General features: G+C 47.3%; 1 protein-coding gene across 1 annotated transcript in view; it reads right to left on the bottom strand.

The window, feature by feature from the left end:
- Window positions 1-16,328, bottom strand: part of LOC144693541 (1-phosphatidylinositol 4,5-bisphosphate phosphodiesterase beta-2-like) — a 151,285-nt gene that overhangs the window by 119,754 nt on the left and 15,203 nt on the right. The window contains exons 3-4 of the mRNA XM_078563385.1: window positions 16,133-16,201; window positions 371-511 (exon numbers count right to left, since the gene is read on the bottom strand). Coding sequence (XP_078419511.1) covers window positions 371-511; window positions 16,133-16,201 — 210 coding nt within the window. The remainder of the gene's footprint in view (window positions 1-370; window positions 512-16,132; window positions 16,202-16,328) is intronic.

The raw sequence follows: 16,328 nt of genomic DNA, 5'->3' as shown, positions 1-16,328 counted from the left end.
AGAGGGACAGAACTGAGAAAGTGCTGCACTGCTGGACAAGCAGTACTCAGGGAGAGCTGGACTGTCGGAGAAGCAGTATTCATGGAGCGCTGCACAGTCAGAGGGGCAGTACTCAGGGAGCGCTGCACTGTCGGAGGGGCAGTACTCAGGGAGCGCTGCACTATCAGTGGTGTTGTCTTTCAGATGAAACATTAAACTGAGGCCTGGTCTACCTTCTCAGGTTCATGTACCTGTGGAACCTGTGGTGATGATGGAAAGTACAGGTTTTGCTGTGATTACACAGCATCAAAGAAGAGCCTGTGTCTACATATTTCCAGCACTCTCTCTGTCATCTCAGCCCCAGGGCAATGAGTTAACACAGTCCACTTACCTTGACCACATTTTCCTTGAAAGCAACAAAGTTGTCGAAAGTCAGATTAACAAAATCAGACCCTGACACCACGGTGAGACACTTGGAATAGAAATTAGACTCCGGGTTTTCTACGTTAAAAATCTCACGAATTTTAGGATTCTGTTAAGAAAAAAATAAAACAAAAGAAATACATAGCATCCTACTCACAATCAATAATGAATCCCCTACCCTGAGCCACCCAGGTTCCAGACAAGAATGGGGCAGATTCCAGTGGGTATTGGGGGGGGTGGTGGTGAGCATCAAGCAGGGCCAAGTGAGGTGGGCGAGTGTCAAGTAAGAGGTGGATGGGTATTGGGTGAGAGCTGGGCAGTGTTGTGATGTGGTGTACATGTACCTTTAAGAGGGCATATCTTAAACTGATGTCAATCACTACCACAAAGAGAGGATGTGATGTAGTGGTCCCATGACTTTGAACCCAGCTTACAAGCAGCAGTGGCAGAGGTCAGACATGTCTACATAGTCTCCTAGTTACCATTGTATGTATATGTATATATATATTCTTGTCCTAAAATAAGGCACCACCTCATTATATATTCACTCCTGCGAAACACACCGTTTCCATGGCAGGCGGGCTCTCATTCGCCCGCTTGCCATCACTCCACTACTGCATCACGCCGACCGCCAGATTTAAAATGCAGCCGCCAGCAAAGCGCTCATTGCCACCAGCTCACCACCGCTGCCTGGGAGACATGGCCAGCAAAGGAAAAAAGACTGCAGCCCCCCCACTTCAACGACTGGTCCCTTGAGCGACTGCTGGATGCCGTGAAAGCCCGTCGGGATGTGCCCTATCCCTGCTCTGGCCACATGGGTAGCAATATCACCAATCCAGCTTGGGAGTAAATGGCAGTGGTGGTCAGCGCCAATGCCCTTCAGAAGAGGACAGCCACCCAGTGCCGCAAAAGGGGAATGATCTCCTCCATTCTGCTAGGGTAAGTCACTCTTTTCATCACTCCCAACTCACACATTCACAAACCCATCACACGCCCACAGGGCCCTCACTCACTACCAGTGCAAGGGGCATCACCATTCACTCTTTCACACACACCATCATTGCCCTCATCCCGTCCATGGGACCACTCACCACCCACACAGGCCAGGAATACTTATCATCCGGCCTGGCAGGCATCCTGATACGCTCTTTCCATCTCTATCCATTAAGGACAAACTGGCTCAAAACAGGAGGGAAAGGTCACAGACAGGTGGAGGGATGCCGTAATTCAAAGTTCTCACAGGATTTGAAAACAGAGCCATCCAGCTGGCCGGCGATGACCGGGACCGGTCCTGTGCTGACAGTGAGGTCGGCGCTGCTCTATCAAGTGAGGATCCAGCAGTGCAACATCCACCAGATAGCCATGCTGTGAGTGATGTGTCCTCTTTCACAGGCCACTGCCATGCACTAGTTATCTCTCCTTGCTTTCGCAGGCACATCTGGGAAGCAGCAAGCGGAGCACATGACCCAGAGCCTCCAAGCAAGCTCTGAAGAAACTTCTGAAAAGGAATCTGAAGGCACCCTCCCTGAAGTCCCATCAAAGCACTCACCCACACTCTCCACTAGCGTAGAGACACACATCTCAGTGGGACCTAGCTTTAGAATAGCCTCGGGACCACAATCTGGTGAGCACATTGCACTTTCTGATCCACAACAGGTGGAGGCAGAGATTTCCCCGGAACTTGGAGGACTGCTGGAGGCCAGAACGTTGCTGAGTCCGAGTCAGATGACAAGCCATTGGACTCGGTCATGGCACAGTTGCTGGAGCTGCAAAGGCAAGCTCGGGAACATCAGGAAGGGATGGCCGCCACACTTTGTCATCAGCCACGGCCTCTGCAGGTAACCCTTGTCCCCATGGAGCCAACCCTGCAACCTCTGTGGACCCTGGAAGACTGCAGGGATCTGCGAGCAACTCAGGATGTAGGCATTGTGCACACTCCCTGGAAACCATGTGCATACCTGCAGGATATGTTTCTGGTGGTCACATACCAGCTGCACGTTCGGTGAGTGGAAGCCTTTGCGGTTGATGAAGTCACTGAGTGTAGTGATGGAGACCTGAGCACCACATGAGCGCAGTCAATCGCACCCTGCACCTGTGGGAATCCCGAGATCAGGGCGAATCCAATGGCCCTTGCATCCTGGCTGTCCCAATCCCAGGCAAAATGCAGAAAGTTGTGTGCCATGGAGAAGATGGCATCCGTGACGCCATGGATGCATTTGTGGGTAGCAGATTGTGAGATTCCATAGAGGTCACCTGTGGAGCCCTGAAAGGAGCCACTGGCATAGAAATTGAGCGCCGCAGTCACTTTTACAGCCACTGGCAGTGGATGCCCTCCACATCCCCTTGGCGCCAAGTCCTGAAACAAGTGGCAGATGTGAGCCACCAGGTCCCAAGACATGCGCCATCGTCGGCAACACTGGTTCTCAGTCATCTGCAGGAATGGCAGACGGCATCTATCGACCCTGCGTGTCGCTAGGCACTGACCAGCCACTGCTCGCTGTCGCCCCTCGGCAGCATGTGTGGAAGCCCCTGCTGCCCCTTCTTCATGAGGTTGCTGCCCCTGCTTTTGCGTGGCCAGGTGCCTCAGTCGCTCTCTCCTCCATCTTCTCCGCTCTCTGTAAGCCATCAGGCATACAGCTAGGTCACCAGGATCCATGATCCTGATGTGGTCCTCCTGCAGCTTGAAAGAGAGAGAGACGTGGTTATCATGACTGTACTTAGCACCTTTCCTGGCCCTATGTGACCGCCCCTTAATGCTTCCCGGAGAGTCCTGGTCACCTCTCGGATGGCCAGGGATGAGTGCGCTGCATGGCTGCCATGTCAAACTGCGACTAGGGGGACACTGGTCCAAACCAGGATGCTGAGATTGCAAGGAGCAGTGAGCACCTCCAGCAGTGACAGCTGCATGGCCAGCGCTGGCGAGGAGATTGTACAAGGTGTGCAGTCCAACTGCTCTGGGGTCCAATAAAATGGTGGAGGACTCGAAGTCTATGCCACTAGGGTGGGGGGGGAAGGCGAGGCGGCGGGGGGGGGTGTAAGGTCTGGAGCGCTTAGTGGCCCTTTGGTGCCTTCGCGACACTTGCATGGGTGGGTAGGCTAGGAGCCTGACCCCAATCATATCACTCTGCCTGCGCCTGATCTGTCTTAGTTGCAGAGGCATGATCAGTTTATACAAGTGTCCCTAATGAGTGGCCATTTCCCTAGCTTACCCTGCCCCCACCTCGATTGCCTGTGCGCGGGATGCAGCACCAGGGCAGCACTTGACCGCCCCGAACCCCTCTCAGCAGTCACCCCCGAGGCTGGCCAGCACTTGCCCCCAGACACCATCCCCCACTCCTCAGCAGTCACCTGCGGGGGTTTCCTCCACCCTCCGGCATCCCTGAGGCCTATAAACAATGGGTGAGCTGTGGAGAACGCTGCTGCTCACTCACCTCAGTTGCCCCAAAGCGAAGGCCGCCAAGTGCACGTTGCCTGCATGCTCCTGTGAAACACGTCATCGTGCTTTCCCACTGACTTGGACAGACAATATGGCGGGGTTCCAAAAGCCTGACCGGATGGCCTTTTAATTATGCCAATGTATTACAATTATCTCTCCACCGGCTGATGACAGGAAATGCGGCCTGCTATTGGCCGGCTGAGCAGAAGATCGCGACCTGCCTTCACACCGTCGTGAAGTGGGTCCCGCCATATTTTCCACCTATCACACCCGCCACCAGCGGGCTTGGAAAATTCCGCCCATTATTTTTGTTTTGCTTTCATGTAAATAGGTTGATTCTCTAAGGGTATCCTTCTAATTTCGATTAAAGGGTGATATGATGTGCATGTACATTTAAGAGGGCGTATCTTAAACTGCTGTCAATCACTACCACAAGATAGGATGTGACCTAGTAGTCCCATGACTCTGAACTCAGACTAAAAGCAGCAGTGGCAGAAATCAGACATGTGTACAGTCTCCTAGTTAACAATGTATGTATATAGTCTTCTAATAAAGGGTCTTTGTTGCATGATTGGTACTTTTACATCAAATAGAAGGATGTAACAGGCAGGGTGGGTGAGGGTATGTAAGGGCCGACCAGGATGGGTGAGGGCCAGTTGGTGATTGGATGAGGGTCTGCAGCTTGATGAGGCTTTGTTGGGATCCATTATTTACAAACTGATAATGATAGTGTTTGAATACTGTGTCAAAATCTTGCGACCCTAAGTCAGACGCTCAGAGTCAAGTGAGGAAGTCAGGAACAACTTATTTGCCTAAGAGCTCCAGCTGTACACATAGAGCTCCTGTTACCAGCCTGATTTTATTGTTTATGTGAAGGTGAATCACAGCATTGCAAACTAGGAAATCCACTCCCTTTTGCCTCCCAGTCAGGCTTACTATTTATAAGGACAACAGCACAAATTTTCAGAAGCATCACAGTGTGTCATACTGGTATGGGGTGCACTCACTAACCCCATGTAATGGATTCTCCCATCACTTTGATGGATGAATGTTCAGCAAGGAGACCAGTTATTCATCTTCTAGGTTGGCAGTCAACTCATATGTGATGTTAAGTCAAATCTTGATTTGCAGATCTGATTGCAAATTACATATGAAGTCATTGTTGGAGGGGTGGGTGAAGGTACTGACTTTGAAATGTGCTCACTTGTCCTGTAAGGACCTGACTCTGTTCTCCTCAAATGTTAAGGTTGCTTGATGACAGAGACTTCTTCATTTTGATCTCTCTAAGGTTGTTTTTTTTCTCATGTCATGAGGTCCAACTTAGAGGCGCTAAGGATGGCTTTCAGGATGTCTTTGAAAAGAATTTTGGGACATCCTATAGTGTGGGTTCCCATGCTTAACTGGCCATAGAATGCTGCCTTTGGTATGCAGGAATCCTCCATGCGGACCACATGACTGACAAAGCAAAGCTGAGCACTGATGAGCATGCTCTTGATACCAGTATGTGGCACCTTGCATGAACTTTGGTGTTTGAGATTTTGTCCTGCCACTTGATGTTGCAGATAGATCTTAAACAGCGAAGGTGGAATGCATCTAGTTACTTTATGTGACACTAGAAGATTCTCCATGCCTCACAGTCATAGAGAAGTGATGTGAGGACCACTGCCTGGCAGACTTTGATCTTAGTTTTGAGACAAACTCCATGCTTTTTCCAAAGTCTGTGGGTGAGCCTCCCGAATGCTGGCTTATTTTGTCAGGGGATGGATGATTTAATCATCCAACGTGGTGTTATTGGATAACAGATACTCCCAAGATAGCAGACGAGGAGGAGGATGCAAAGTATGAAACATTCCTTCCAGATGAGGATCGTTTTTGGAGGGTTTTGCCTACTTTCTACGGGGAAGGCCGTATTTTAAGTTGCAGAATTAGAGACACACTCAGGCTGTGTTAAGTGAACACAAGTTCAGATCTAAAAAGCTGGAAAGCTTTTACAGACAAGTTTAATAGCGGGATTGCTGATGAATATGTTTATGCCTAATCCACCACCTTTAGATGTGCATTTGGAGCCATCATCTGTATTCCCACATTGGCAAAAGTGATTACACCAGTTTGAAGGCACAGTGGCAGGTTTTACAATCACAGATGATGAAAGGAAAAAGGCCTTGCTCCTTCACTATGGCAGTGGAGAATTGGAAGATGTTTTTGAGACACTTACACCAGAGAAAACGACTACGACTCAGTTACAAATGCACCAACAACTTAAATAGTTTGCAAATTTACATTTCTATCTCCTTCCCAATATTTGGTGGTCTATAGTATACAGCCAGTAGTGTAAAGTTCCCTAATTGTTCCTTAATTCTAACTAAATAGATTCTGTCAATGACCCCTTGACTCCATCATCCCTCTCCAGTGCAATAACAGTTCCTTTGATCAATACTATTAGCCCTCTCCTCCTTTTTTCTCTTCCCTCTCTTTTTTGGATATTTTGTAGCCAGGAATATTAGTTAAAAAATCCTTCTCTGAACTATGTCTCTATTATAGCCACTGCATCAGAGTCCCTTTTGGTGACTTGTGCCTGCAGCTCATCAACTTTATTTACCACATTAATATAAATACACTGCGAACCTGTGTGCAATTCTGGTCACCATATCATAAAAAGGACATAGAAACACTGGAGGAGGTACAAGGAAGACACCAGAAATGCATGGGTATGCTTATCAGGAAAGGATTAATAGGCTGCCTCTCTTTTCTCTCAAAAAAAGAAGGCTGAGGGGTAACCTAATAGGGATATTTAAAATTATATAAGATTTTAATAGTGTGGATACAGAGAGAATATTTCCTCTTGTGGGGAAGAACATAACTAGAGTCCATCAATATAAGATAGTCAGCAAGAAATCCAATGGGAAATTCAGAAAAAAAACTTCTTTACCCAAAGAGTGGTGAGAATATGGAACTCATACCACAGGGAGTGGTTGAAGTGAATAGTACAGATGCAATTAAGGGGAAGCTAGACAAGTTTACGAAGGAGAAGGAAATAGATAATATATGAGGAAAGATGGGAGGAGACTCAAACGGAGCATAAACGCCAGTGTGAACTAGTTGGGCCAAATGGCCTGTTTCTGTGCTTTATATCCTATGTTATGCTATGTAATGTTTCATAATCGTATTCAACCTCTGCCAAATTATTTCAAAATCTCCCCCACACCCCTAGATAACCTTCCTGCGAGGAAATTGATCCCCGTTCTATTAAGGCGCAAGCTATCCCACCTTGAACTGGTTCCAGTGCCTCACAAATCTGAAACCCTCCCTCCTGCACTATTCCTCAAGCCACCTCTGAATATGACTTATCCTACTATCCCTGTACTCGCCAGCCAATGGCTCTGGAAATTATCCAGGAATTATTATCTTTAAGCTTGTGTTCTTTAACTTCCTCCCTAGCTCCTGAAACTCTGACAGCATAATCTCAATCCTTTATTCCGATGTCATTGGTTTGCATGTGGTCCACTCCTTCCTGCCGTTCACCTTCCACCTGGGGAAAGTTCGGCACCCTCTCAGTGACGTCCTTTACCCTGACACCAGGGAGGCTTGTAAGAAACTGGGGTCTTGAATAAACAGATATTTTCTGCATAATTTAACTCCCCCTAAAAAATTTACTAAAATGGCAACAATTTTTAAACAGTCTGTGGAAACAGGCAAGGTCATTTGGTTCATGTTGACATTCCTAAGTTGTTAAGGTGGTGTCCTGTGTACCCCCTTATCTGTGCAATTGTTTAGAAAGAACTAGGATATGACTGTCAGCATGATGTAAACTAAAAAGCTAACCTCGAGCAGGGTGGCGAGCAGGGGGAGATGGTAACCATCCTGACAGTTTGGGTGCCTGTCCTGTATCCATTGGGCTAAAGCGGGTAGATAGATGATTGACACTGGGTAAGCTACCAGCCCCCAGAAATAGGGTATATCAAGGGGTGCATAGGAGGGAGGGGAAAAGAAGAACCACTGCCTGGGGGGAGACCGAGAGCCTCCTGACGTCTCAGCCAACCTGAGGAAAAGGCAAATAAAGTAAGAGAGGGAGACTGCCGTGTGTAATCGGTGAAGGACTGCGACCACCCCCCACCCCACCACCTTGGGCTGCAAAGATCAGTTACATTCATTTGTCTATCCCCTGGAACTGGTAAACTGCTTTCAACTGTCACGGTCGTATACTTCTTAATTATGACTAGTCGACTGCCTATTTAGGTATCTGTGGCCATGAACCCCGAAATCTCACAAATGGTGTCAGGAGTGGGGTACACAGTAGTCGAGATTGGCTTGGAATTTGAGAAGCAACAGTTTTAGATTGTAGTTAAATGTGTGGGTAGTTGTTAAGTGAAACCAGACATGACAATGGCATTGGCATTGGCATATGCTAAAGATAGAGAGGCTGACTGTGAAAACAGGCACATCAGGAGCAAGAGAAGCACTGGGACTTGTAGAGGAATGCAAGGGAGATTACAAGCCTATTTTTGAAAAGCTTTCTAAAGAAGTTCAGAAGAGTAAAGTTAGGATAAAAACAGTCTGAAATAAGTTGGCTTACATGTGTGTGCCTTACAGCCGAATAAAAAGTATAAGGAGTCAAGGGAACAAGTTAATAAGCTGCAAAAGAAATGTGACAGCTTACACACTCAGTTACAGTGATAACAGGAGGCACGTGATGAGGCACGTTATAAAAAGAAGCTGATAGAGCAGATACTGGAACAAAACACTGAGTTACGAGCAGGGATTGCCGAGTTGAAGGGAGAGCTAGAGGATGCGCGGAGGGTTTTGAGAGAATGAGACTGGAGGAGGGCCTTTGCCTCCCCTGATGCAGACCCTTGTTTAGCTAAAATCAGACAACTCCAGACACAGATCAGTCAACAGCAAGCAGCTGCGGCTGCTGTCTCCAATACCAGGGCTTTTGATGGAATGAGATTGTTGAGAGCACGGCCTCCTGTGCTCTGTTCCCCCACCGCCATGCAGTGAGGCTGGTATGCATAGTCACCCAGGCCAGGGCAAAGACAGGAGCAGAGGGGGATGGCGAATGACAATCCAGCGTGTCTAAGGAGGAGGAGGTCACAACCATGCACAGACCCCCTTAGCCCAGGGTAAGCTAGGGCTTTGAGGGAAGAGTTGGGGAATTACAATGGATATGAGTTTTGACCTCCTTCTCCTAGTGTCAAAATGGGTATTTTTTAAAGCCTCACCCAGAGTTAGAGAAGGAGGATTTTAACAGATCCACCTAGCTGCATGCTCCCTAGACTTAAAGCTAGAGGTGAACCAGTATATTATGGTTACCTACAGAGGGCACTAGGAGAGGAGAACATTAATTTTCACAAGGTCCTAGTTAGTTTCAAACAGAACCCCACCAAAAGCCCAGGTGTATTTGCAGAGAGGTTTCATAACTGTTACCAGAAGACACGGTCAGAGGAGAGAGGTGATTCGGATGATGAGGGTGCATACTGTAACTCCCCAAGTTTCAAGAGCCTTTTCTTGAAAGTGCTCCAGTCATTAGTTCGTAGTGCTTTGATGGTTTATAACAGTAGAGCAGTGGGCCGGGATAAGTTGATCCAATATGCTAACACAGTCTGGGGACAAGTCTGTAACAACATTCCTCGAACACCCGCAAAAGCCAAGGTAGCAGCTGTCCACAGCCCCTTACCCAACCAAAAGTTTGCGTTGCCTAAGAACTCCATACAAAGAAGGGGCATTCAAATTCGCTGTTTTTATTGCAATCATGCCCGCGATTGCCGTGGTAGGTGTACGGGGGCAGGGGCTGGCAAGAATAACGTGCTCTGCTTCCCTCCACTTCCTCCTCCAGTACAGATGAGTCCTGACTCGGTTGAACAGCGTCTAGAGGATGGAGGCCGCGTTAGAGGCCATGAGGATTGGAAAATGGGACTCGGCAGGCAGCCACAGCAGTGTCTCAGCAGTCCAGGTCAGTGACACAGCCTCCACTGTGACTCCTACCAGCCTCCCAGGGAGAGGAGGTTTCCCCTGTCCGATACAATGGCCATGGGAGGCCGGTAGTCCATACTGTTGATGGTAGAGGCTGTCAGCATTTAATGCTAATCGACTCCGGCTCCTCCTCCACTATTATCCACAACCCCCAGCCGGACACCAGGAAGAGCCCACCGCAAACTTTAACAGGGCTTGGCAACTCCACTCAGACGTCAATACAGGGCTCCTTCCCATAAAACTAAACGTAGACGGGATCCGAGTCACAATTTTGTCCCCGATTTATATGGCCATGCATGACGGCCAGGGGCCTATTGGGTAGTGACGTGCTCAAGGGTTACAGAGCGTAATTGATTATGTCAATAATTATATCTGGTGGAACTTGAATGGACTCCTGACTTTGGTGTCTAGTGTGCATTCGGTATTCGCGATCAAAAAAGTTAGGGAGTACGAACCGGTCACTTCAGATGACCCTGAGGTTCAGGCAATTCTCGAGTCAGTCCTAGGTGCGTTCCCAGCTGACAAGCATGAATGTGGAGGCATGACTGGACGTGAGGAAATTAACAGGCAGGTACATGCTCCTGTGAAACAGTATTCCTACCCAGTCAACAGCGTACTGTATATCCGGGCTACGATTGAGTCATTATTAAGGCAGGGTGCTGTCCGCAAAGACACGGTTACCACAAACCCCCCAATTTGGCCAGTTAAAAAATCACTGGCAGTTGCTGTCTGATTACCGATTATCAGAAACTGAACTCAATCACCCCAGTTTTACACCCCGGTAGTGCAGGAAACCCCTATCCTACTCTCCAAGATTCCCAGCGGTAGCATTTTTCTCTACCCTGGAAATTTCGAATGGTTTTTGGAGTGTCCCAGTAAAACAGACGGACCAGTTTAAGTTTGCCTTTACCTTCAAAGACGAGGGCTATACCTGGACATGCTTGCCACAAGGGTTTCACAATGCCCCCACCATCTTCCATAAACGTATGGCTGGGGCATTGAAAGGCTTTTCATGACCAGGCTGCCTACTCCAGTACATCGATGACCTCCTCTTTGCCACTAAGGACTGCCCCCAAAATTTAACCCTCTTAAAGGAACTGCTGCAGTTACTAAAGAAGGCCAGACTTAGTCCATTCGTGTAAGCACAGCTGGTACAGGACCACGTCACCTTTTTGGGAGTCCAAGTCGGGTCATCTGATATTAGCCCTGATCAACACAAGATTGAGACCATCCAACATCTGGCCCTGCCCACCTCAAAGACTGGCTTACATTCCATCCTCGGGCTGGAGGGGTATCAACAGTTTCATTTCTCAATTTGCAGAAATCGCAGCACCATTGTATGCACTGCCCAAAGGTGACAGTGACCAGGTCTGGTCTAAAGTGGACTGAGGAATGTACCAGTGCAACCACTCAGCTCCTGGCCTCTTTACAGCCTCAGTGCAAACAGGGACAAAAGAGCTGAACTCCAGAGGTGAAATGAGAATGACTACCCTTGACATCAAGGCAGCATTTGATCGAGTGTGAAAACTGAAGTCAATAGGAATCATGGGGAAAATTCTCTATTTGTTGGCATCATACCTAGCACAAAGGAAAATGGTTGTGGCCAATTATCTCAGTCCCAGGATATCACTGCAGGAATCCCTCAGGGTAGTGTCATAGGCTCAACTATCTTCAGCTGCTTCATCAATGACCTGCTATCCATCATAAGGTCAGAAGTGGGGATTTTCACTGATGATTGCACAATATTCAGAACCATTTGCAACTGAGGCGGCCTGTGTCCCTATGCAGTAAGACATGAACAACATTCAGGCTTGGGCTGATAAGTGACCAGTAACATTTGCATCACACAATGGCCAGGCAATGTCCATTTCCAAAAAGAGCAACCATCCCCAACAATAGAGAATCTAACCATCTCCTCTTGACATTCAATAGCATTACCATCGCTGAATCCCCCAGTATCAACATCCTGGAAGTTACCATTGACCAGAAACTCAATTGAACCAGCCATATACATCCCCTGGCTACAAGACCAGATTAGAGGCTAAGAATTCTGAGGCGAGTGACTCACCCCCTGTCTCCCCAAAGTCTGTCCACCAGCTACAAGGCAGCATTTGACCAAGTGTGGCATCAAGGAGATCTAGCAAAACTGAAGTCAATGGGAACCATGAGGAAAATTCTCCACTGGTTGGAGTCAAAGCTAGCACAAAGGAAAATGGTTGTGGCCAATTATGTCAGTCCCAGGACATCGCTGCTGGAGTTCTGCAGGGTAATGTCCTAGGCCTAGCTCCTAAGTCAGGACTGTGATAGAATATTTTCCACTTGCCCAAATGACTGCGTCTCCAACAACACTCAAGCAGCTCAACACCGTCCAGGACAAAGCAGCCTGCTTGATTAGCACTCCATCCACCACCTTAAACATTCACTCCTTCCACCACTGATGTACATGCCGAGACTGACTGACCCTGTGCACAAAGATTGATCCTGTTTACAGGAGCTAACACCCTGTGTATAAAGACTGACCCCTGTACAGGCACTGATTGACTGACCCTCTTTCTTATGTTCCTAACTGTTTCCATTTACTGTTGTTAATTTCAATACCCAGAGTTCAGATTCCAGCCTACCTTTTCCCTTTGTGTGGTTTGTACTGTTAGCATGTTCTTGAATTTAAGACTGAGATGAGGAGAAATTTTTTTAGTCTGTGGAATTCTCTTCCCCAGAGAGCAGTGGAGGCTGGATCAATTAATACGTTCAAGGCTGAGTTAGATTTTTGACCAGCAAGGGAGTCAAGAGAAAGTGGAATTGAGATCACAATTAGATCAGCCATGTTCTTATCAAATGGCGGGGACAAGCTTGAGAGGCCGAATGACCTCCTCTTGTTCCTAACTTTCGTGTTCTTGTGTCAGTGCTTCAGGCTGTCAGTTCGTAGTATTTGCATGTTTTTTGTATTTGTTAATCCCATGGATCAGTGGATCTGTGCATTCAGGGACAGTGGTTTTGCATTCTGGTTAAACAAATTGCTTATCCTGTCATCCAACAGCTGCCTCAGTCGGTAGCACTCTCACATCTGAATCACAAGAATCTGGGCTTCAAGTCCCACTCCAGGGCTTAAACACAAAAATGAAGGCCAGTGCAGCACTGAGGGATTGCTGCACTGTCACAGGTGACAGACAGAAAACCAAGGCCTTGTCTACCCTTTCAGATAGATGTAAAAGATCCCATGGCATTATTTTGAAGAAGACCAGGGGTGTTCTTCCCGTTCAATATTTATTCCTCAATCAACATCACAAAAACAGATTATTTGGCTTATTATCAAATTGCTGTTGTGGGACCTCTCTTTGCACAAATTGGCTGCTGAGTTTCCTACATTACAACAGTAACTACACTTCAAAAGTACTTCTTTGGCTGGAAAACACTTTGAGACGTTTGGTGGTCATGAAAAGCACTATATAAATGCAAGTTTTTATGAGTAAAAATGGAGGCAAACGCCTATCACCCACACCACAGGGGACCTTTTCAAAGCCTCCCTGAATTTGGGTGCCTCAACAAAGCCTCCCCAGGGGACCATGATACAGCTCCCTTAAGGTTGGAGGGGCCTCAACACAGCCTCCCCGGGAGAATTTGATACAGTCTCCCCAGGAGCCTTTGACACAGCCTTGCTGTATTTGGGGATCTTGACACAGCGTCCCAGGGGACTTAGACACAGCTCCCTTGAGGTTGGAGGGGCCTCGACACAGCCTCCCTGTATCTGGGGATCTTGACACAGCCTCCCCGGGAGAATTTGATACAGTCTACCCAGGAGCCCTTGACACAGCCTTGCTGTATTTGGGGATCTTGACACAGCCTCCCAGGGGATCTCGACACAGGCTCCTTGAGGTTGGAGGGGCCTCGACACAGCTTCCCTGTTTTTGGGGAGCTTGACATAGCCTCCCTAGGGGACTTTGATACAGCCTTCACACAGGGGACCTCAACACAGCCTCGAGGTTGGGGGGATCCTCAGTGCACTGAAATACACAAATTGTAAAACCTCAAAGGCTATTAATCTCAACCAGCATGTGTTTCAGAAGAAACTTCTTCACTCAAAGGGTGGTGAGAATGTGGAACTCGCTATACAGGGAGTGGTTGAAGAAAATAGCATAGTTGCAGTTAAGGAGAAGCTAGACGAGCATATGAGAGAGAAGGTCATAGATTTAGATGAGGAATGATGGGAGGAGGCTTAGGTGGAGCATAAACACCAGCATGGACTGGTTCGGCTGAACGCCATCTTTCAGTGCCGTACATCCTATATCTTCCATGTGTTGGTGTTTACCCTGAACATCTAATTCTAGCCACATTTATTTGCCTTGCCCCCAGATTTATTTTATCTCCTCCTTCATCCATCTATCCAATCGAATCTGGAATATTGACATAGTTTTCCCCTCAATCACTAATCCTGGCAATGAGTTCAATAGCCTCCCAACTCTGTGAGGAAGTTTCTCCTGCTCTCATTTGTAAATGTCTTAAATTTAATCTTGTATCTACGGGCCCTCATTCTAGGCCACTCTGTTACTGGAAATAGTTTGTTTCAAACTATCTTGTCCCATCTGTTCATAATTTTAACCATTTGTATTGCTCCGTAGTCATCATTATTTTACTGTGAATTTATTATTTCAGATCTATATTGCTATTTATAATTTCTCATACCAGGCAGCATCCTACTGAATCTGTGCTGATATCCTCTCTGAAGCCACAGTACCCTTCCTATGGATTGAAGACTAATATGACACATACTACATACTACTACATAAGAACATAAAAATACAACATAGAAATAGATGCAGGAGTAGGCCATTTGGCCCCTTGAGCCTGCTCTGCCATTTAATAAGGTCACAGATTGATCTGATTCTGGTCTTCTGAGGACAGTATCCTCAGTGTAAAGCGGGACATCATCTCCTCAACAGTAGTGTTGTGGTCACTTCTTCCTATACTGTCATGGTCAGATGAATCTGCGACAAGTAGATAGTGAGAATGATATGTCCTTTAGGACTCAGTCGATTCAGTCAGTAATGGTGTAACTGAGCCACTCCTGGTTACATTCTTCAGTGCTGTCCCCCAACCAGAGAGTATTCTGTGCCCCTCCAGGGCTTTTTCCATATGGTGTTCATCATGGAGAAGCACTGATTCAACAGCTGAAGGGAAGAGAGGTGTGGGGGATGCAGGGCGGGTGTAGTAGGTGGTAAGCAGCAAGAGATATCCTTGTCCATGTTTGACCTGATGCCATGAGGCATCATGTGGTCCGGAGTCAATGGTGAGGACTCCCAGGATAACTCCTGCCTGACTGGATACAATTGTGCTGCCACCTCTGCAGCATCTGTCCTGCTGGTGGGACAGGATATACCCAGGCATGGTGATGGAGGAGTTTGGGACATAAGCTGTAAGGTATGGTTTAGTGAATATGACTATGTCAGGCTTTTGCTTGACTAATCTATGGGAGCTCTTGCGATTTAGGCACAAGTCCCCATCTATAAACTAGCCAAACCCCTTGGTTAGTTTCATCGTCTAACTCACTCCAGGTATCTGTTATTCTATATATGAATCCTCTTAACTCCTTGATTAGATCCCAGTCTGTATTTCACTTCCAGGTGTACGTTCAAACCCCTGAATCCCATGATTCGAGCCTCTAACTCGCTCCTGAAAGAAGGACTCCCACTCTTCTCCCTTATTATTCCCAATAGATGGGAGAGAATAGATGGAGTAAGCTGATTGTTTATAGAGATTGAGGATTAGTGCCCGAGGACAAGTTTAAATGTGGAATATTCAGCGAGTAGGAGAAGCTTTTCCACCCAGGGAACTCGCTGCTGGAGTTGGTGATTGCTGCAGAAATGTGTCAACGATTGAGAATGGATTAGATCAGTGGTTGACCAAAAGGGGAACAAAGGGATATGTGGACAGGTTGGGTCATGGGATTAGAATAGTGCTCATATTGAAGGTAAACACTAACACCACCTGGTGGGCTAAATGGTCAATTTGCATCCTGCCATTTCAATGTAATTCTCTGCCACACCAGGCTCTGCTAATGGCACCAGGTTGGTGAAGCTTGAAGAATTGGTGTGAGATTGTCACGCATGGGGAATGGCAGGGTAGGGGGAAGAGGTTCGACTGAGTAAATCAGTGGGCTTCTGAAAAAAAGATATTGAGAATGGAGAGTTCCGGCAGCCCTTCCTTCATCTCCCATTGTGTTTGAGTACATTTAGTGTGAGCAAAGTGTAGGGAGGGAGAATGGGAAGCACCAACCAATAGGCAGCTGCTCCTTTGTGGGAGAGCACTTGTCAAGGTCTCAGACCTTACCTTTGGGACTTTGGCATATTTTCCAATTCTTGTGTCATGGATCACGGTGATGTCCAGGCATTCCAAATGCTGCAAAAAGAAACAGGAGTGGATGATGATCATGAATCACTTGTAGCCCATTACTGCCCCAACAGACCACGCATAGAGGTTGGTGAATAGCAGCATTAGTCTCTCTCCTTCCTGCTGTTTGTTGTCA

This window comes from Cetorhinus maximus, chromosome 18 (genome assembly GCF_964194155.1).
Source record: "Cetorhinus maximus chromosome 18, sCetMax3.hap1.1, whole genome shotgun sequence".
NCBI classification, from domain to species: domain Eukaryota; kingdom Metazoa; phylum Chordata; class Chondrichthyes; order Lamniformes; family Cetorhinidae; genus Cetorhinus; species Cetorhinus maximus.
Note: the sequence above shows the minus strand (reverse complement) of the source record. Positions and strands in the feature narration are given on the sequence as shown.